The sequence below is a fragment of the Halictus rubicundus genome, unplaced genomic scaffold (assembly GCF_050948215.1).
Source record: "Halictus rubicundus isolate RS-2024b unplaced genomic scaffold, iyHalRubi1_principal scaffold0330, whole genome shotgun sequence".
Lineage (NCBI taxonomy): Eukaryota > Metazoa > Arthropoda > Insecta > Hymenoptera > Halictidae > Halictus > Halictus rubicundus.
This window is the reverse complement of record NW_027488871.1, coordinates 39,788-62,855: the sequence shown is the minus strand read 5'-3', so window position 1 is coordinate 62,855 and position 23,068 is coordinate 39,788. Positions and strand designations below refer to the sequence as shown.

The 23,068-nt window shown below is 50.6% G+C and overlaps 1 protein-coding gene across 1 annotated transcript; it reads right to left on the bottom strand.

The window, feature by feature from the left end:
• Positions 1-6,359: 6,359 nt before the first annotated feature.
• Positions 6,360-7,251, bottom strand: LOC143364203 (uncharacterized). The gene is made up of 3 exons (XM_076804666.1): positions 6,943-7,251; positions 6,445-6,813; positions 6,360-6,365 (listed from the first exon to the last, which is right to left on the bottom strand). Exons 1-3 carry the CDS (start codon positions 7,249-7,251, stop codon positions 6,360-6,362), a joined length of 684 nt encoding a protein of 227 aa, XP_076660781.1.
• Between the last annotated feature and the right edge of the window lie 15,817 nt (positions 7,252-23,068).

Genomic DNA, 23,068 nt, shown 5'->3' with positions numbered 1-23,068 from the left:
TAGGATCCAGAAGGTTTGGCGGAGGGTGCTCAAGGTGAGCTGAAGTCCGGCGTGTAGCGAACGAATATGCGCGTGTTCGATAATGAGTCGAACGAGAGGATGCGCCGCGAGAATAATGGGATGCTTAGAGTTAAACGGTAAGGGAGCACGGTGCAGCCGACCTCCCATGCGAAGAATCCCTTTTTTATCGAGGAAAGGATTGAGCGAGCTGAGAGGGTTCTTCGACGGTAGCGGTTTGTTCTGGAGAAGGACCTTGCTCTCCGATGGAAATAGACTGGCTTGGATTCGACGGATCCACCATAACTTCACGTTGCAGCACTCATCAGCCGAAAGCGCGAGGCCATAGCCGCGAGATGGAGCTTGAAGAGTCTCCGAATTATTACGTCGACACGCGCACACGAATCAAAAAATGTACGCCGTGACTCGAATGAGTTTTGGCCAGGACGAGAAGCGGTTTTCCAGTTCCCACTGTTGAGTTGGGACGGCGACATGAGCCGGTATGACTTTCGCCTCTAACGGGTTGCGGTTGTCGAGACGAACCTGAAGCTGTGGCCATTCGGAGCGATCACGGGTCAACCATGCGGGACCTTGCCACCAGAGAGATGACCGAAGAAGGTCGTCGCTGAGGAGACCACGGGAAGCGCAATCGGCAGGATTGTCTTCTGTGGAGACGTGTCGCCAATCCGCGTGCGGGAGCCGGGCTTGAATACTCGACACTCGGTTGGCCACAAAGGTCTTCCAGCGTGAGGGATGCTGTTGGACCCAATTCAGGACAACAGTCGAATCTGTCCAGCACACGCAGGAGATATTTCGCGTGCCGAAGGTCGACAGGATGAATTCCATGAGCCGCGAGAGAAGAAGTGTCCCTTGCAATTCTAATCGAGGAATTGTCAATGGGTTAAGAGGAGCTACTTTAGATTTTCCGGCGAGCAAAGAAATCGTGACTTCGCCGGAGGGCGAGGTACATTTTGCATACACGACGGCATCGTAAGCGACCGTCGAGGCATCGGCGAAGCCGTGAAGCTCGATACGAGAAGAAGACAATGAGGAGCCAATACACCGAGGAAGTTTTAACGAGTTGAGGAGTGGCAGGCACTCGCAGATTGATCGCCACTTGTCGAGAAGCGCATTCGGTAATTCATCGTCCCAGCTAATGCGGAGGCGCCACAAATCCTGAAGAAAGATCTTAGCGAGGACGGTTGCGGGGGTGACCCAGCCTAACGGATCGTAGAGTTTGGCGATCGTGGAAAGAATCGACCTCTTGGTCGACGGCAGTGGATCAGCCACGATTGCGCGAAATTGAAAGGCGTCCAGACTCGGACTCCAGCTGACTCCAAGAACTTTGAGCTGATCATCAGGGGCGAGAGTTTTGGTACACGCAAGACCGTGATCCGCTGGATCGAGATCGGCCAGCAACGCGGACGAATTGCTTGCCCATTTTCGTAGCCTGAATTTCCCGCAATCGAGGAGAGCGGTCAGCTGGTTACGAGACTGGCGAAGGGACTCGGTGTCATCGCCTCCAAACAGAACGTCGTCAACATATATATGATCTTGGAGGATCGATTTCGCGAGAGGAACACGATGCCCTTCGTCCCCATTAAGACGTTGAAGGACGCGAAGGGCGAGATAAGGAGCACACGTCATTCCGTATGTGACTGTGAGAAGTTGATATTCTCGGCACGGGGCGGAAGGTGCTGGCTGCCACAGAATGCGTTGGTAATCGACATCGCGGTCGTCGAAGAGAATTTGGCGATAAATTTTTGCGATATCGGCAGTGTAAACGTATCGGAATTTACGCCATCGAAGAATGACCGCGGCGAGGTCGCTTTGCAATTGCGGACCGGCGAGAAGATGGTCGTTCAACGAAGAGCCGTTGGATGTGAGACTGGAGGCGTTGAACAGGACGCGAAGGTGGGTCGTAGCGCTGCCAGCTCGAAGGACGGGATGATGCGGAATAAAAACACATTGATGAGACGATGCATCCGAGTCTCGAGCGAGACGCATATGCCCTAGACGCTCGTACTCATTAAGAAAGTCGCGATACTCAGTGGCGACTGAGGGACTCGTTTGAAGGCGGCGCGAAAGAGACTGCATCATTTTTTCGGCGACCCGGCGCGAATGCCCGATATCTATGGGAGGACCGATTGTTCGAGTGCCTGAGGCCGGGACCACTCAGAATTGAGCGCTGAGGGAAGTGGTGGAGACTGCAGGTGATATGCACGAGACGCGAAATTTGTTGCATGTCACTTTAATGTTTTTCGACACGACTAGGCCACACCGCTGGCACAAACAAAGAAATGTGACGGAAATCGCGATACAAACTGTAGCGAGATAGGAAGAAACGATGCCGCGAGAAAATGAATAATTGAAGGTAGATGAAGTCACGAGTGAGTCTTAGTGCAAGCGAGCGCTGCGAAGTCAGAACGTATTCTGAGATCTCGTTCGCGCACCAGAACGCACGAAACGTCGGAAAGACGGTTGATCGCATTGTTCTAATGGGTGAATTCGGTTCACCGTTGCGCGCGAGGTGAGATTCAAACGGAGGTGATTGTCGCCGGTGACACGGCTGTTTACGCGAGCGAGACAACAGCCGCTCGATCGCGCGTTCGTAACGCGAAAACAATTTTGGAACCATCATCAACGGTCGGAATACCTTCGTTTGAATTCTCCCTTTTTATGCCAATACTGAACAGGTGGGCTCACTTATGTATGCGGCAGTATCCACGAGGCCGGACATAGCATATGCTGTAAGTATGTTGAGCCGATTTAATGAAAATCCAGGAGGGGAGCACTGAACATCCGCGAAAAGGGTACTACGTTACCTTAAAGGACGATATCGCACGGTATCACTTACAAAAAGGCGGGATGCGATTTTCACGGATTTGTGGACTCAGACTGGGGAAGCAACATGGATGATAGGAAATCTCAAACAGGCTACATATTGAGATTAGCAGACGCACCCATCACGTGGGAGTCTAGAAGACAGAGATGCGTTGCACTGTCGAGTGTGGAGGCTGAGTACATGGCGCTAACTGAGGCAATCAAGGAAGCGGTTTACCTGCGAAGCCTCTTGAGCGAACTTGCGATGTCCGAAGTTCACCATGGGGGAACCATCCTATATTGCGATAATCAAGGAGCCCAAAAGTTGATAAAGAATCCAGTATTCCATTCGCGAACCAAGCACATCGATATCCGCTATCACTATCTCCGCGAGATATATCAAGGAGGGGGGGGGGGGGGTCGATGTTGAATATATCCCAACGCAAGACATGCTGGCAGACTTGTTAACTAAGAGTCTCTGCAATGTCAATCACGCTAAATTAATGCGCGGCTTAGGACTGAATGCCATTGATAAGTGTCCACGTTGAGAGGGGGTGTTAGAAAAAATTCACCGCGCTCACTCAACTGCTTCCTGCGCGCCCTCCAATCTATTCTATTCTCGATGTATTTTTCTTCTTTATCTAACCACGCTCTCCTACCACGTGTATATGTACAGAAATAAAAGCATGTATTATACAAAATAAGGTGAAGAGGTTTAATCGGACAACCTGAAGATCCTTCGGGAACATAAGGATTATCAAAATCTGACAGAGGTATTTATTTTAAGATTTATTTAATAACGTATTTTCCATAGTGTTCTGTAACTCAAACCTGAATACGTTGATCCAATCAAAAATCTACAGTCCAGAAGCACGGATTATTAACGTTAGGTGAATGCCAAAAAAATTATCGGCGTGCAGCAGTGATGTTTTTTGAACGTTATGGGATCAAAAAATGTCATGCAACATTTCATAATTTAGAAAAGCGGCTTCGCGAGCACGGTGAATTGTGTAAAAAAAACTCGCAATAAACCTAAAGCTGTCACTAATGAAAATAATAGTGCCAGTATTCTTGCTGCAATTACATTAAATCCTCATATTAGTCAACGTACACTTGCACAAACATCACATATTAGTTGTTCATCAATTCAACGAATTTTGAAACGGCAAAAGTTTCATCCATATCACATGGTTTTATCACAAGAGCTTTCGATAGCAGATTACGATCGCCGCGAAAGATTTTGTGAGTGGCTGCAGGGTGTTGTGGAAAATGACTTTTTGTGCAAAATACTTTTTTCCGATGAGGCCACTTTTATGAATACAGGGCATGTAAATAGACATAATCTGCATTATTGGGCCGTGGAAAACCCAAATTGGATGCGATGGGTTCCCTTTCAACATCGATAGTCTTTAAATGTTTGGTGTAGCCTAATAGGAGATTTTGTGATTGGACCTTATTTTTTCCAAGAAACTGTAACATCTGCAAGTTATTGTGATTTTTTAAAAAATCATTTTCCTGCGCTTTTGGAAGATGTGCCACTGCACGTTAGAAGAGAAATGTGGTTCCAACAAGACGGCGCTCCTCCGCATTTTGCAATCATCACCAGGTAATTTTTGAACGAAAAATTTGGGAACAAATGGATAGGTCGTGGGGGACCTATGCAATGGCCTCCTCGATCCCCCGATCTAACACCATTAGATTTTTTCTTATGGGGATATGTAAAGGACAAAGTTATGTTTGAACCACCGACGACAAAAGAGGATATGAAACAAAGAATACGTGACGCTTGCGCTTCAGTGACTCCCGAAATGTTAAAAAATGTTAGAACAACTTTGATGTTTCGAGTAAATAAATGTTTACAAGCCCGTGGTGGACATTTTGAACATTTAATTTAAAGTATATTTTATTTCTTCACGAATAAGCAAAGGACTCAAGCGCGTATAATTCCGTAACGCTTTTTCCGAGCGCTTCAAGTACCTACAACTCGACACTTCAAACTGTTATATCTCATCATGGAAGTATCTGACAAAAAAATGTTTCAGACAAAATTGACTTGTTTTTTCCTGTAGAATCTAAATATGTAACATTTTATAGGGGGTTCCATTTAAAATTACAAAGGTACCTCCCCTCCCCCGTTAAAGGGGAAGGGAGGCCACTTCACGTTTATGTAGTCAAATAGGCCCTTCAGTTCCATGCAATTTAAGACTAAGAACTTTAAAATCGATGACATAGTTTTCGATATATTGAGCTGTTCAGAGTTATGTGGGCCACCCTGTATATAATGTTCGAAATATCGTGTTGACGGTAGGCTGAACCTGCACCGATAAAAAATTAATGCTCGCACCTGATTGGTCGAATCATTGTTCCGGAACGATCACTGGGGCGGAACCAGGGTATATATACCCCAATTTTTCAGGAGTGCTACATTCGACGTTCTGACTTAAGAGTGACAACATGGAGTATTTTAGGTCTTTCCTTCGTGCGCTAGGACTGCGGGAATCTGCCAAGGTGGATTTCATTTCAGAACTACCGCCGGAGGTATCGCAATTGGTTCTACGCAACTTGGATCCTAAGTCTCTGCTTTGCGCAGCTCAAGTGTCACGGAAGTGGTTGAATGTCTGCAGGGCTGATCCACACCTTAGACGAACCGCCAGACACTATGAGCAACGCACAATGCGGAGAAGAAATGAGCGATTCACAGGGTATGCTGTTGACAAATCGAGAGTGGCAGTGCAGAGGGAGGTGCCGGTTCCCGCGAAGGTGAAAAGGGCTGCACCTCATGCGAGACTAAAAACTCTGACGGTGTTCTACAGTGCGGACAAAGTATGTTCAGTAAGTTTAAGGCGTAGAAGGTGTATAAGAATGTAATATATAATTCAATTGTATCGTGACGTGCTACTTGTAGCAAATACTCTAATTATTGTTAACATATCGTTGTGTACTCCGCAGATAGCTATAATTTGTAAGCATTTGACGTTCTTGCAAGCCAAGATGAACAACGACACTACAATGTATCCATTCAATATTTTTCCCTAAAACCTTTCCAGTAAGGAGACAAGAGAATTTACAAAGAAATAAACATTTCGATCAATCTGCATCTTTAGATTTTGGATTGCAACGAAGTTTCTTAGTGTTTCTAAATTAAATGTTACAAATAAAATCGAGGTTGTTAGAAATAAATTCAACGCGCTCACTCAAATGTAGGTTTACGGTCTAGTGGAATTTCCAGACTGCGGCCTACTACCGCCGGGAAACCGGAAACTAGATGGAAGGCACTGTTGCGTGTTGTAGTACAGAGAACTTTATGGCGACTTGACTCGACGAAGGTTGTTACAAGAGAGATTGTGTAATCTCGGCGGCGGCAAATCCGCCTTGGGTCGTCGGGCACGCAGAGTCTAGAGTGGCGACTCGGTCTTGCCGCTTGCACGCGGCTGATGCCGGCGACGCTAGCGCTGCGGCAAGGTGCGGAAACATACGTAGCCCCTACACACTCCCCCCAAGGAAGAGCGGCAGCGAACAAACAAACAAGATATTTCGCTCTAAGGCTATATACAATTACAAACGACTCTTATAACTACGACTTACATGCTACGCGTATATTTACAAAACGTTAACCTAACGTACGGAGTCCGCAAAAGTGACTCTTTTACGCGAGTAAGTGCGCACAGGCGCGCTCGGCAACGACGGGGCACCGCTCGATACTGGGACTGCAAGTCCCTCACAAACGCTATGCGCGGGTTTCAACAGCTCTACGGAGACGCTGCGCGGTAAACCGTTGACCTCGATTGAATACACTTGTTCGGAAATACGCTGGAGCACCCGATGGGGTCCCGTGTAAGGCCGTTCTAACGGTCTACGCACGGATTTAACAAGCATAAATACATGCGAACATGATCCGAGATCCTTGTATACAAAGGCTTTAACGCTACGCTTGTGCGCTACGGGCACGGGCTTGACGGCACGCATATACTGTCGGAATTCCTCGAGGAATGGCTGCGGATCAGGGCTAAAATTATCTAACAGGAAAAATTCGCCCGGCAGACGCAACGAGGTTCCGTAAACGTAGTCGGCAAGAGAAGCGTTGGTATCGAGACGGATATGGGTACGCAACCCTAACAGTACAATAGGTAAGACGCGCGACCATTGCTGATTGGCGTGGCACATGATTGCTGCCTTCAAGACGCGGTGCCAGCGCTCAACCATGCCGTTAGACGCGGGGTGATACGCGGTGGTTCTTTTTCTCCGGCAGCCAACGAGCGCCAGGAGGGCTGGAAAAAGCTGTGACTCGAATTGCGGACCTTGATCACTCGTCAAAAATGCAGGAGCGCCGAAACGTGACACCCAATGCTCGAAAAAGGCGCGGCCGACCGTCTGAGCGGACGTCTCCTTCAGGGGAACGGCCTCGGCCCAGCGAGAGAATCTGTCGATCATGGTAAGGCAATATTGGAAACCTTCGCTGACTGGCAGCGGACCGACGAGGTCGATGTGCACGTGAGTAAAACGTCCGTCGGGCGCGACGAACTGGGACGGAGTCAGCTTGACGTGTCGAGAAATTTTGGTTTGCTGGCAATCAACACACGACTTACACTGGCGAGCTATGTCGCGGTGCATGTCGGGCCAGACATATCGCTGTCGTATGAGTCGGTCAGTGACTTTCGCGCTCGGATGTGCGGGAGAATGGAAGAGCTTGAACAACCGCTCGCGCATGGAGGCGGGGATATACGGACGAGGATGCACTCCTCAGATACGCTGCAATACACAGGAGAGTGATCTGTGTCCCACGTGAGCCTCTTAAGGGCGAGAGAGTGTTCGGGCGATGCAAGAATTTCCCTAAGCTCGGGGTCGTTTTCCTGTTCGCGGCAGAGCTCGTTCAAATCGAATTGAGTCGGCAGACGAATTGCCTCAGTACGCGAGAACGAATCGACAACGACGTTTTCATTTCCGGGCAAGAAGAGAATTTTCGACGTAAATTGTGCTATGTAGCACAACTGTCGAGTCTGCCGAGGAGACGCACGCTCAGAATTCTGCGCGAAGGCGTAGATGAGCGGTTTGTGGTCGGTGTAGATATTGAATTCGCGACCTTCTAGGAAGTGGCGAAAGTGGCGCACAGCATCGTATGCTGCGGTAAGCTCACCGTCGTACGTGCTGTATTTGCACTGAGCCGGGGAAAACTTACGCGAGAAAAAGGCGAGCGGTCTCCAACTGTCGCCACACAGCTGCTCGAGAACTGCACCCATGGCCACGTCGGAGGCGTCTGAGACAAGGCGCACGGTGGCCGATTCGCAGGGGTGCGTTATAAGGGCAGCGTTCGCAAGATCATTCTTGCATTTAACAAAAGCCGCTTCGGCTTCGGGCGTCCATACTATGGGTCGCTTATTACGTTTACGCGCGTCCTGCATGTACGCGTTCAACGGAGCTTGAGTGGCGGCAGCGTGAGGGATACAGCGCCGATAAAAACTTACCATTCCTAGAAAACGACGCAGGTCGTCGATCGTGCGCGGTTTGGGGAAACGACTAATAGCCTCGACCTTCTCTGGAGTGGGTTTAAACCCCTCAGAGTTAACTAGGTGTCCCAAAAAAACTAACTCGGTTACGCCGAAACGGCATTTATCGAGGTTCACGCGCAGATGAAAGTCACGTAAACGCTCTAGGGCGATCGCCAGATGAGTCTCATGTCCTTCCGGAGAGGAAGAGGCGATGAGGATGTCATCGAGAAACGTGAAAACGAAATCGAGATCGCCGAGAGCACGGTTTATATATCTTTGAAAGGTTTGCCCCGCGTTGCGGAGGCCAAAAATCGCACAGTATTAAAAAAGGCCGAAAGGAGTGATGACGGCAGTTTTTTGAATATCTTCAGCGGCTACGGGTATCTGATGATACGCTATGTACAGGTCTAGCGCCGTGAAAATGGTCTTGCCGTGCAGGTTAGCCGGGAAGTCGTGCAGGTGAGGCACGGGGTAACGATCGGGTATCGTCACGCTATTCAAACGGCGGTAATCTCCGCATACCCGCCATTCACCGGACTTCTTTTTGACTAAGTGGATGGGACTAGCCCTCGATCAGGTGTTTAAACTCGGCCTTCGCGGCCTTGAGTTTCTCGGACGATAGACGCCTAGCGCGCTCCGCGACGGGAGGCCGGTGGTGGAAATGTGATGATACACCCCGCGCGACTCGAGAGGAGTCGGTTGCTCGAGTCCGATGACTTGCGGAAAACGAGCTAATATACCAGAGTACTTGAACGACGGTCCAAGGACGTTCACGCATGAAGAGGGAGAGCTCGCGATACCGGCCAAAACAAACAAACCGGTAGCAGAATCTATCAGGCGACGCCTCTTCAAATCTACCGTGAGACCATGATGCGTCAGCAGATCGGCTCCTATGATGGGATACGGGACTGCTGCTACGCAAAAATTCCACTCGATCGGGCGACGCAATCCGAAATCGAGGGCAACGCGAATATCGCCATACGTATCGATACGGGTGTCGTTCGCGGCAAACAATTTAAACGCGCTGGGACGCGCACGCGACGCAGCTGAAACGGGCAGCAGAGACAGGTCCGAACCTGTGTCTACGAGAAAGGTACTGCCTGACTTACGGTCGCGTATGTGGAGACGTTTCGAGGACGCATAACACTCTCCAACAGTCTCCGAGGAGGAGAGTGGCCTCAGTTTTCCGACGCTCTAGGAGGACTGGGCCACGCGCACGGCTTAATGCAACGGAACGCGCGTTCGCCAAATTTCGCATGCAGACGGCAGAGACCGGAAGGGTCACGACTCTGGGACCTATTCCGCGTTCTCGAAGCGACATTTCTCCCGGGGCTGCGCTGGCGTGTCCGCGAGACACGCTCGATCGCGGTATTCAATCTAGCTACCTGACGGAAGAGTTTGTCCAACTGCTCCTGCACGGAGCCCGGCCGCGATACGTCGGCAGCTGCTGCGAGGACAGAAGCGCTCGCTGGCTGTATCGTCTCGACGATCTTATCGGGCAGAAGGGCCATCTCCTGCAGGTCGTCATGCTTGGACGCAACTAGGATCGCGCGACACTGCTCGGGCAGCAGGTCGAAAAAAATCGATTTAAGCACATTAAGGTCGCCCCAAACAAGACGGGCAAGATGCCGAAGTTGTTTGGGCGGCCAGATTCAAGAACACGGGCTAGAAATTTGCCGGTCGGGAATTGGTCTTCGTGCTCGAAATCTTTCCGGCGTCGCCCCGACGTCGTTGGGGCCATAACTTTGAACGTCCAGATGGCCTTTCGAGAGCACGTTGACACGTTCCCTGCTGTGCATGGCACAAAAAAAATGTTTTTAGGGGCTCCACAGATCCTTAGGTAAACTATTGGTATCTCTCCTCTACAACATCATGGGGATAGGAATCGTCCCTGTCGCTTGGTGAAACAGCATCACACATCCTTATGTTATACGTAAGTTACACATTTTTTTTTAAGGAAATATCCAAATTAGGAAGGGGATCATTCCATGTGAATTCAATCTTTTTTTTTTGGGACCATGTTTCGAATTTGGATGAAACTGAAAGATTGAGCCTTCATTTTGTAATCTTCGAAATTGTTTAAAGGATACGGACCATCAAAGTTTGCTATTTGGGATGAGTTTTACGAAAACTGCCTACACAACACATTTTATACCACAGTTATCATTAAAGATAAAAACATTTTCTTTTTTTAATCACCATCGCAAAAGACTGTTCTTTTTAAATAATTTATCATTTTATATTCGAATGTGATTTCTTAATGCAAAAATATTACTAATATCTTTGTTTTGCAAATTTTACCATCGGTTGAAGTGTTAAAAAATTTGAAAAAATATGGCCACATTTTACGATTCTTCCTGTTTGAAATTCCGTTTTTTTCCGAACTATTTATTGTTTTGTGTCCATTAAGTTGCTGGATATTCTTTAGACATTTTGAAGTGAGGGTCGACAGCGTCTGTCCTAAAATAAAAATTTTCACGTAGTGAAAAGAAGAGCACGGGGAAGGTCATTTACATATTTTACCTAAACTGTTGTTAGGGTGTTGTACACTCCGAGTGTACAGTAAAGGTTAATGCCATCCATAGTACAAAGGACATTGGTTTTTCCAAGCCTGCCGGTGAATAGCGGTCGATCAGTTGGTGCACTTGCAATTATCTACCTGAATCGCCGAACGCCGCGTCCTTCGCCGGTCTTACCTGGCCGCAATTTTTTAATTTTTGCCTTGCAAAATTGTTTATGCATAGAAATTATTATTATATGATTATTAATAACAATTTCCATCCTCATATACATACGCATTTAGTATCATACGCATTCTATGCAAAAGGAATGTATTTCATATCGTGATATACACGAATATTGAATTTTTCCAGTAAATTCTGCACCGTGACTGCGTCCGTATCCGCAGAGATTTCTAACGCTGCTCAATCATGTCTGTGGGTTGCCCGTGGGCAACACGCTCCAGCATAGGCATCTCGGGGGTGTAGAGGGGAGTAAACAGTTCTACGGTTTTCGGCACTTGGCCTTTGTTGCGAGGACCGTCGAGCGCCTCTCAAGTGGCCTGTCAGTACCCTTGGTCCTTATGGACAGCGACTTCGGCCGTTCGAACAACTTCGGCATCTTGCCCGTCTTGTTTGGGGCGACCTTTATCCGCGCAAGCACAATTGTTTAAATTACGCATGAGCGACAAGATATGCGAAGGTTTGCCATGCGACGATACCTGCCCCTTGAGGAGCTGCCGGAGTTTCGTTTCGGCCGAAGTGGAGAGCGTGGAAATAATGCGCTCCTTGAGTCGGTTATACGGCGCGACGGGATCCGGTGAGAATATGAGATCGGATATAACCGACGCGGTATCCGCATCCAGGTCGGCAATTACGGTGTCGGCCATGGTGGTCTGGCTCGTAATTCGCGCGTTTCGAAACGACGCCTCGACCTGTCCGAACCATAGCGCAGGCTCGTTCTTCAAAAATACAGGGAGTTTCGGCGCACGATAACTGTCTACGCGGTTCGCGAACGCGTCGGCGTCCGACGCAGAACGGGCGTTTAAAAGTTCGCACGCGGCCTCGATCTCCGCCTCTAACCGTGCGATTCTATCTTCCGGCGTGGGTTGCGACATTTTTCACACGCGAGACTAGAACTAAAACGGAACTAAAAACAGCTTAAAAAATACGCTCACTTCACGACGACGGCAGCTTTCCACGGCTTCGGCAACGGCGTCAGCAACGGTACCCACGTGGCGGCAGCAATAGCGCCGATAATGGTACCCTCCTGGCGGCAGCAATGGCGGCGACGGTGGTACCCACGTGACGTCGATGGCTTCACGCTCGGCGGCTACAACGTGCAGCCAGCGGCCTGCTCGCCGCCTGGAAACAGGAACGGCGGATTGCAGCGAGCGGATTGCTCGCCGCCAGGTAACCTCTTCCTCGTCGGATCTCCGAACAACGTGCACGGGTTCCGAGCACGTGCAGCCAGGCTTTTCGGTACGAAAAGCACGTCGGCGGATGTACAACGGCAGCAACAGGCGATGTCCGTTCCACGAGGCGTCCAATGCCTCGTCACAGTTTCGAAGATTTTCCGAAAACACGACTATGACGTCGGCAACTATCACGTCGGCAACGATCACGTCGGGGTCACCAGATGTAGGTTTACGGTCTAGTGGAATTTCCAGACTGCGGCCTACTACCGCCGGGAAACCGGAAACTGGATAGAAGGCACTGTTGCGTGTTGTAGTACAGAGAACTTTATGGCAACTTGACTCGACGAAGGTTGTTAGAAGAGAGATTGTGTAATCTCGGCGGCGGCAAATCCGCCTTGGGTCGTCGGGCACGCAGAGTCTAGAGTGGCGACTCGCTCTTGCCGCTTGCACGCGGCTGATGCCGGCGACGCTAGCGCTGCGGCAAGGTGCGGAAACATACGTAGCCCCTACACAACCGCTTTCTGCGCGCCCTCTAGTCTATTCTATTCTCGATGTATTTTTCTTCTTTATCTAACCACGCTCTGCTACCACGTGTATATGTACAGAAATAATGTTGCGGCTTAAAGGAGTGTTCGAGTGCCCGAGGCCGGGACCACTCAGAATTGAGCGCTGAGGAAACTGGTGGAGACTGCCCGAGGAACACGATGCCCTTCGTCCTCATTAAGACGTTGAAGGACGCGAAGGGCGAGATAAGGAGCACACGTCATTCCGTATGTGACTGTGAGAAGTTGATATTCTCGGCACGGGACGGAAAGTGCTGGCTGCCACAGAATGCGTTGGTAATCGACATCGCGGTCGTCGAGGAGAATTTGGCGATACATTTTTGCGATATCGGCAGTGTAAACGTATCGGAATTTACGCCATCGAAGAATGACCGCGGCGAGGTCGCTTTGCAATTTCGGACCGGCGAGAAGATGGTCGTTCAACGAAGAGCCGTTGGATGTGAGACTGGAGGCGTTGAACACGACGCGAAGGTGGGTCGTAGCGTTGCCAGCTCGAAGGACGGGATGATGCGGAATAAAAACACATTGATAAGACGATGCATCCGAGTCTCGAGCGAGACGCATATGCCCTAGACGCTCGTACTCATTAAGAAAGTCGCGATACTCAGTGGCGACTGAGGGACTCGTTTGAAGGCGGCGCGAAAGAGACTGCATCATTTTTTCGGCGACCCGGCGCGAATGCCCGATATCTATGGGAGGACCGATTGTTCGAGTGCCTGAGGCCGGGACCACTCAGAATTGAGCGCTGAGGAAAGTGGTGGAGACTGCAGGTGATATGCACGAGACGCGAAATTTGTTGCAAGTCACTTTAATGTTTTTCGACACGACTAGGCCACACCGCTGGCACAAACAAAGAAATGTGACGGAAATCGCGATACAATTCGCGAAAACAATTTTGGAACCATCATCAACGGTCGGAACACCTTCGTTTGAATTCTCCCTTTTCATGCCAATACTGAACAAATAAAGGCATGTATTATACAAAATAAGGTGAAGAGGTTTAATAGGACAACCTGAAGATCCTTCGGGAACATAAGGATTAACAAAATCAAACAGGTTATGGGCCCAGTAGCGTAAATTCGTTACGAACGGAAAACCTAATCTCAAGTGCCAATTTAACCTACAAAGTGCCACGTGTTCGCGATCAAGAGCCTATTATACAAATAGTTAATCATGAGTCACAACACTCAAATAGACAAATTAACTAAAGATAATTATGATACGTGGAAAGAACGAATGGAGGCAATTCTTACGAAAAATGATCTCTGGTGCTACGTCGATGGATCGAGACCGAAACCTGCTGAAAGGGAGAACAATGCCGACCAAATTGCAAATTGGGTAAGGAACGACAAAAAGGCGAAAGCTGATATAGTTCTATCGTTAAGTGCATCCGAATTATGCCACGTGAAGAATCTTCAAACGTCAAGTGACGCTTGGACTGCGCTGGAAAGGGTATACGCCTCGAAAGGACCAGCAAAGAGACCGACACTATTGAAGAAGCTGCTTTTCACAAGGCTCACGGAGGACGGTAGTATGGCAGATCACTAAAACAAATTATTTGATATTGTTGGGTTCTTGCATGAACCGTTAGGTTATATTTTGAATTTATTGAAGACGCTCCCTACTTCATTGTAGCTTTCGCTGCTTCGATCCCGGAAAAACCCAGTTGACCGTTACGTGCGTCCGATGACGTTCCGGCAATTATGAGGGTCAGTGCAATAAAAAACGCTTTTACCCTCCACCGTCAACTACCCAAATAACGGCTGGTTTTTCCCAAAAGCTGGCAGGTAAAATTTCTCCTTGCTGACTTCTGCGGAACAGAAGTGTGTAGCTCAGTTCTGTACGAGCACTGCGAGCGAAACGGTTGCTGAGTTGACAGCACCGGATAGTAACACCTATACTCAGTTTTTCCTATTAATAAATATTCTCTCTTGCTTTGGAAGCAAACCCTGTCAATTATTCAACAGATATTGTAGATAAATTGCAGCAAATGGACATACCAATTGCAAATGACCTGTTAACCATCGTAATTCTGTACAGTATCCCAAGAAGTTATGAAGGTTTCAGGTGTGCAATAGAATTCAGAGATACATTGCCTGATCCATACGCGTTGAAAATAAAAATCTTAGAAGAAGCTGAAGCAAGAAGCAGGCTCAATGAAGAAGACACGCATGATGCTATTTACGTCAGGCAAGGAAATCCAAAATACACAAATAGTAAAACTAATAAAGAAGAAATGGCTGTTTAATATAAAAGCAACGACAGTACTTCAACGTACAAGCCTTACAAGTGCACATTTTGCAAAAAGCCTGGTCACACAGCCAGTGACTGCTGGAAGAAGAAATCTAATAGGCAACACCAAGCTAGTTATTGTGAAAAGGATTGCGAAGCCTTTATGACTCATGGCGATTGTCAAAATGCATTGGCGCTGTCAGCACTTGGTGCTATCATCACTCGCAAGGATGTGTGGTGCTTGGACAGTGGGGCTACGTCACACATGTGCAATAACAAATCCTTGTTTTCAGAATTAAATACTGTCACAGGAAAAGATGTTGGATTGGCCGTAAATAAAAGTGCAGAAATTAAGGGCATTGGAACGGTGTGCCTTACGCTGTCAAATGGAAAGGAAGTTATTAATGTGAGGTGCAAAAATACACTGTATGTGCCCGATTTGAAAACAAACCTGCTATCGGTGGCCAGCTTAACCAAAAATGGAAAGAATGTTATATTTGTGGACGACAAAGCAACAATAAGGAATGCTGAAGGGCAAATAGTTGCAGTAGCCTCAAAGGTAGGAAACTTATATTTTCTGAAACCTTCACTAATCTCATTTAAGGCAACTACGCGTGAAATAGAAGAGACACCGAACATGGCAGAAACCTCTAATGAACTATGGCATTTGAGATATGGACATCTCAATGCAGCAGACTTGAAGAGTTTAATATCCAAACAAATGGTGAAGGGTTTGACGATGAACCTGAGCAATAATATGCTCACCTGTGAAACCTGCATAAAGGGTAAGCAAACTAAAATTCCATTCACTCCATCGACCCATAAGAGCAAACAACCACTTGAATTGATACATTCAGACGTTTGTGGGCTGATGCGTACCACATCTATTGGTGCGGCAAAATATTTTGCTAGCTTTATAGACGACAAAGCAAGGTGGACGAAGATATACTTCTTAAAGACAAAGGATCAAGTGAAAGAAGCTTTTAAAGAATTCAAGGCTCTAGCTGAAAATGAAATTGGTAAAAAGATCAAGACCTTAAGAACGGATAATAGACTCGAATATTGCGGTAAGGAGTTCAGCAAACAACTAAGTGAGTGGGGAATTAAGCATGAAAGAACTGTTGCATACACGCCACAACAAAGTGGTGTCGCTGAGAAGTTGAATAGAACGCTCGTCGAAATGGCAAGATGTATATTAATAGACGCTGATCTACCAAAGAAATTCTGGGCAGAAGCGATAAATACCCCGATGGACATAAGGAACTGATTTCCTACGAAGGCTTTGAAGGATGTCACACCGTACGAATGTTGGTTTGGAAAGAAGCCTGACGTATCACATTTTAGGATTTTTGGATGCAAAGCATACGCTGTAGACAATACGCCTAACCGTGACAAACTAATATCAAAGTCGCAAGCATGTATTTTTACAGGCTACGCAGATGACGCAAAGGCATACAGACTCTGGAACACACAATCACAGAAATTGATCAAAAGCAGAGACGTGAGATTCATCGAGGAAGATTTCAAAAAGGAGGCTGAAAAAGGCACTCTGAAAGTTGCATTAACAAATGACAATAACATGTCACTGGAAACCGAGGCTGAAGAGGCTGATGGCAATATCCATGAGGATGAGGAAAGCCATGATTCGAATGAAGATTCTGGCCACAGTCTGAATGAAAACCGACCCAACAGTGGTTTCAGGAGAGGACGTGGCAGGCCAAAAATCATTCGAACAGGAAACAGAGGTGCGCCGAAGAAACAATACAACCTGGTACCTATCCAACATCAAGCTAACATGATCCACGAAGAATATCCAACATTGGAAGAAGCACTAAAAGGTCCGAATTCAAATGACTGGAAAAGCGCATTGGAGAAGGAATATGACGCTCTCAAAAGCGCGGGTGCATGGATTGAAGTTGAAAAGCCGACTAACAAAAATGTTATTGGATGTAAGTGGGTTCTAAGAACAAAACTCTGTTCTGATGGAACCATTGAGCGCCGAAAAGCGCGACTGGTGGCAAAAGGTTTTGCCCAGCAACCTGGCATAGACTTCATGGAAACGTATGCACCAATGGCCAGAATGGGCACGATAAGGATTGTCATGGCGCTTGCCGCCGAATGGAATCTGTCATTATTCCAATTGGATGTGGAAATGGCTTATATAAATGGCGACCTTGAAGAGGAAATTCACATGGAACAACCTGAAGGATTTCGAGATAACACAGGGAAGGTTCTACTCTTGAAAAAGGCACTTTATGGTTTGAAGCAGTCTGGAAGACAATGGTTTCAAAAGCTAGATAGTAAGCCAAAATCATTCGGATTGAGGGCTATAGATGCGGATAAATGTTTGTAATTCCGAAAATGCGAACAGAATGTACTTATAGTGGTCGTATACGTGGACGACATTATCATAGCGACGAACCAACTAAGTGCATTCAACCAACTCAAGAAAGAATTGAGCACTGATTTTCGCACGAAGGATTTTGGGCCACTGAGTTATTGTCTGGGACTTGAATTTAAACGCAATAATAAATCCGGTGAATTATATATGTTTCAGAAAAAGTATATTACAGGCATACTACAACGTTTCGTAATGATGGATGCCAAACCAGTACAAACACCACTAGAGCCGAAGATCAAATTATCACAGGAAATGAGACCAAAGACTGACGATGAACGATCGAGAATGAAGTCTGAACCATACCGATCTTTGATGGGCTCACTTACGTATGCGGCAGTATCCACGAGGCCGGACATAGCATATGCTGTAAGTATGTTGAGCCGATTTAATGAAAATCCAGGAGGGAAGCACTGGACATCCGCGAAAAGGGTACTACGTTACCTTAAAGGACGATATCGCACGGTATCACTTACAAAAAGACGGGATGCGATTTTCACGGATTTGTGGACTCAGACTGGGGCAGCAACATGGATGATAGGAAATCCCAAACAGGCTACATATTGAGATTAGCAGACGCACCCATCACGTGGGAGTCTAGAAGACAGAGATGCGTTGCACTGTCGAGTGTGGTGGCTGAGTACATGGCGCTAACTGAGGCAATCAAGGAAGCGGTTTACCTGCGAAGCCTCTTGAGCGAACTTGCGATGTCCGAAGTTGACCATGGGGGAACCATCGTATATTGCGATAATCAAGGAGCCCAAAAGTTGATAAAGAATCCAGTATTCCATTCGCGAACCAAGCACATCTATATCCGCTATCACTATATCCGCGAGATATATCAAGGAGGGGGGGGGGGGGTCGATGTTGAATATATCCCAACGCAAAACATGCTGGCAGACTTGTTAACTAAGAGTCTCTGCAATGTCAATCACGCTAAATTAATGCGCGGCTTAGGACTGAATGCCATTGATAAGTGTCCACGTTGAGAGGGGGTGTTAGAAATAAATTCACAGCGCTCACTCAACTGCTTCCTGCGCGCCCTCTAGTCTATTCTATTCTCGATGTATTTTTCTTCTTTATCTAACCACGCTCTGCTACCACGTGTATATGTACAGAAATATAGGCATGTATTATACAAAATAAGGTGAAGAGGTTTAATAGGACAACCTGAAGATCCATCGGGAACATAAGGATTAACAAAATCTAACAGAGGTATTTATTTTAAGATTTATTTAATAACGTATTTTCCATAGTGTTCTGTAACTGAAACCTGAATACGTTGATCCAATCAAAAATCTACAGTGCAGAAGCACGGAAGTTCGTATCCCCACAGCGACAATACGGAGCACGTCAAGGTTTTCTTTTGCGTGACCTGACTTTTGGAATGTAGCGGCTCACGGTTGGCGACCGTAATAACCATTAGGACGGTCCCCTTACAGACGTCAAGGATTAGGACATAAAACCGTCCTCGGCATCTGCAAAGTCAAAAATGACTTTACTTCTTTATTGGTTTTACGTGTGCAATAACAGAAGCATCGCCAGCCTGTGCACCGCTACGGGACCGCCTGGCCACGCGGCCAGCACGGTCAAGGAAAGTCCCAAAGTGTTTATAGTCGCCTAACCGAGCGACAGGGATTTCCCTTCGCCCGCCGAACAGGCGGAAGCAATAAAAAATAAAACTACCACTCTGACGGACTCAAAGTTGTAGGCTCCACCCCGGTACCTTCGGAAAAGGTAACGCCTTTCCCGACGAAAATATAAATAGCGACCATCCGAGACAGCGGGTCAGATTTTGTACACGCGCCTCACCTACTCCGTCGGCTTAATAAAGTACTTTGTAGAAAACCGAACACACGTCATTTTACCTACAGTCCGAGTCGGCACAGGAACCTCTAGACGTAGATCTCATTCTTATGCGACTACCAGCGGAGTGGTTGGATGTCTGCAGAACTGATGGGAGTCTACTAATACGATGTACAAGGCATCGCGAGCGTCGCATAGAGTGGAGAATGATGAAAGACTTCCGAAGAAATGCAGCTGCTGACCGTTGAATCACAGCGGAATTGGAAGTTCTGAATCTTGTGGTTTCTCGGCCGTACCGGCGCCGCGCGGCATTGCAGGCACGCCGGAGCTCCGCAATGCCGGCGGACCACCAGTACGCCGCCCTCCTGGGGGCGAACCGGATGCGGGGCATGGCGGTGTCGCACACCGCCGTCATTACCTCCCGCAGCCGCCTCGCCCCTTGCGCAGGCGTCAGCTCAGACAGGGCCGGCCCCGTGCATGTCGCCGCGGCTACCGAGGTCCCGAACGCGTCCGCGTCCAGCCGCTTCAAGGCCCATCGCGGCCGTCGGTCCCCCCGGCCCGGCCGGGAATCCCGCGTGTGGAGGGTGGGCCACACGTTCATGACGATGGGCGTATGGTCTGACGCAATCTCAATCTCCTCGGCCACCTTCCATCCTGGCACCCGGCGCACGGCCGAGGGAGTCCCCCATGTCAGGTCGATAATCGAGACCCCCTGCGGACGCACGCACGTCGGCGTGGATCCCCGGTTAATCAACCGGAGATCCAGGCCGGCCGCCCAGGTTAACACCTCGCTACCCCTAGTGGTCGTCCTGCTACTCCCCCACGATACCGCGTGGGCATTGAAGTCTCCCAGAACGAGAACCGGGCGGGCGCTGCACCGCGCGATGCAGCTGTTCAGCCCGCCCAGGAACCCCGAAATTGATCGAGGCCACAGCTCGGCGAGATGTAGATCCCCACAACCGCGATGTCCCCCCATTGCACCGCCACGAATCCCTCGCCCCGATCCAGAAGGGAGACCGACGGGGACCCGGGACGGCTTCCCGCCACTATTACTACGGAGCCGCTCTCGTCCCCCACCCAGAAGGGGTGTTCGGGGACGGCGTACGGCTCCGCCGCAACTGCCAGCCCAGCCCCCCACTCGCGCACGGCTTGGACAAACAGGTCCTGTCCCGCTCGCGAGTGGTTGAGGTTCGCCTGCAGAACCGGAGTAGGATTAAAAGTACCTACTCTGACATGGGCTCTGCAGACTCCCCTCCCTGGGGAGGGGGGGGGGCTGGGCCCCCGGCGCCGTCCGCGGCCGCTGCGCGGATGCAGCCCCAGACGCGCCTTTCTCTTTCGTCGCTGCGCGGCCCCTCTTGGGAGCCGGAGCACACGCTTTGGCCCCGAATCTATGGCCCGATGGTCTCCCCAGGTCCGCGCAGAGCGGACACCTGGGGGCGACCTTGCAGGCCGAAGCCCGGTGCTCCGCCGCCCCGCAGCGGTAGCACAACGCGCCTCTGTCGACCGCGCTCTTACATGTCGCCCGCGTGTGCCCCGTCTCCAAGCAACGGAAGCATTGGAGGGGCCGCTCCCTCAGTGCCTGGACGCGGGCCGAGGACCAGCCGACCAGCAGCCGGCCCCCCGCCTCCACTTTCTTGACGGCCGCGAGGGGGCCCTGGGCCCAACAGGAGCCCAGCGCCTGCTCCGAGGCGGGTCTGCGGATCTCGCCGACCCGGAACTCCGCCGCGGAACACCCACCCGCCGCCGCCAGCGCCGTCGCTACGTCACTGGACGACACCGAGTCGTCCAGGCCCGCCACGCGCACCTCGCCGCGCTTGACCGCCTGGGAGACCTTAACCCCGGTCCCCCCAAGCGCCTCGGCGATCCTCCCGGAGAGGAGGATCCTCCCGTGCCTTCTCCTGGCACCCCGTGCCCCTGACCTCCAGGAGGATCCCTCCGGTTTTCGACCGCCTGGGAAGCACCCCCGACTCGATCCCGATAGCCTTGAGGTCCACCCTCACTTTTGCCCTGGCCATCACCTCCGAGTAAGTGAGCTTGCAGCTCTCGGGGATGGTGATGGCCACTGCTCCCGTTATGGGGGTGCGTCCCAGGCCACCGTCCCTCCCGGCGGCGGGCTTCGCCGCGCTCGCGCCGCCCTGCACTCGTGCGCCGCCCGCCGTCCTCGGCTCCCTCGCAGCCCGCTGCCGTGAAGCAGCGGCAGCTGCCTCGGCCGCGGCTGCTCTCACCGCAGCCTCCTCCGCGGCCATCTTCTTCTTGTCCTTCTTCACCGCCTTAGCCGTCACCTCCATCCACGAGGCCGGGACGACCGGTGGCGGAATGACAACGGGGGGCACCACCCTCACGTTGGACACGACCACCGGTCCAGTCCCCTTGGTGACAGACGTCGCCGGCAGAGAAGCCACCGGCGTCGCCTCGCGCGCCGACTTACCTTCCGCCCGGAGGGCCGGGGCCAACCTGGCCAGAATCGTCCTGAACCGCTCCTCCATCCGGGCCTCTAGCTCCCGGTTCCTGGCCGTTATCAGCGCGCCGACCCGGAGAAGCAGGGCTTCAGAGTCCAAAACTCCCGCTCCCTCCCCCGACGACCCTATCGCCTCCGTCCCCCGCGTACGGACCCCCGCTGTCGAGGAGGCGGGGGGCGCCTCCTCTATTGGCGCATGCCCCGCCCGGCGACCGCTGTCGGTGTTCGCCGGCCGCCCGGCCTCCATTGACCGGAGCCTCGCCCGGAGGTCACCAGCCTCCTTCGCGAGGTCCGCGTTCTGCTCGCGGAGGCGGGCTACCTCCTGGCTCCCCTGCCACGCCATCCCGGTAAAGCACCGCTGCATCAAGGTGGTGCAGTGGGCCCTGGCGACTGCAGAACAATCCCGCAAGTCTTTAACCAGGTCCCCCTTGAGGCCCTTTGAGACGGTGGAGACTCTCTCCACCCTCAACATCGCCTCCTCCACCTCCCCCACCAGCTGAGCCGTCGGCATCCTCCCACCCAGCTCGATGAGGTCATCGACCCTGCTCCTCTGACTCCTCTCGGCGCGGCCGCCGAGGGCCAGGTCCATGATGGGCGTCCCCGACGTGCCCTCCCCGGGGTCCGCCTGCGGCACCGACCCGCCACGGGTGTGCTGCCCCCCCCCTCTAACCGGGCACGCTTGGGGACAGAGACCCCAGATGTCGCGCCCCGCTTCTCCGCGCCCACGCGCGTCGTGATGGAACCGACGGTGCTCGAGATGGAGATGATTGTTTCACCCCCATCCGAGTCCTCGTCCCCGATGACCGCGGCCGCGTCCTCCCCGGCAGTAACCACTGCCATCTCCTCCCCGGCAGTGACCACTGCCCTCTCTTCCCCCGCCGTCGCTGCTGCCGTATCGGCAGCCTCCCCCACAACATCAAGGTTTTTATTCTTAGATTCCATGTCTGGTCCCACGAGATTGGTAGGAAAAAACACGTCCGCCCGGGCAGAGCCTCCTTGCCGGGTTAAGGCTAATTTCAACTGGAGTTCGCCAGGTATCCAGACGTTGGTGCGCTAGTGGCTTATGTTCCCCACCAGCCGCGCCCTGTAGCCAGGGCGTACCCTCTCACCGCGCACCTAAGCTTAGGGCATTAGGGATATTTTATAGAGGTTATCATCCCCGCGGCCCGGCCGATTAAGGCAAGACCACCGTTCCGGTAAAACATGACCACCGGTTTACGGCATGGGACCCTACGGCGACCTCCCCGGTCGTTATCGCAGGACCCATTGGTCCGCGGTTTTCATCCCTCCGTGTGAGCCTTACCGCAAGGGAGGCCCTGCCAGGATCCGAAGATCCCGCCGGCATCGCCTCACACATCATTGGGACTACTTCCCGCGGAATACCCCTTG

Excerpts from the sequence above, each read along its gene's own strand:
- LOC143364203 (XM_076804666.1), bottom strand. The coding sequence starts at position 7,251 with ATGATCGACAGATTCTCTCGCTGGGCCGAGGCCGTTCCCCTGAAGGAG. Across the intron at positions 6,814-6,942 it reads GGTCGCGCGTCTTACCTATT|CCATTCCTCGAGGAATTCCG; the intron begins GTACTGTTAGGG and ends CCTGATCCGCAG.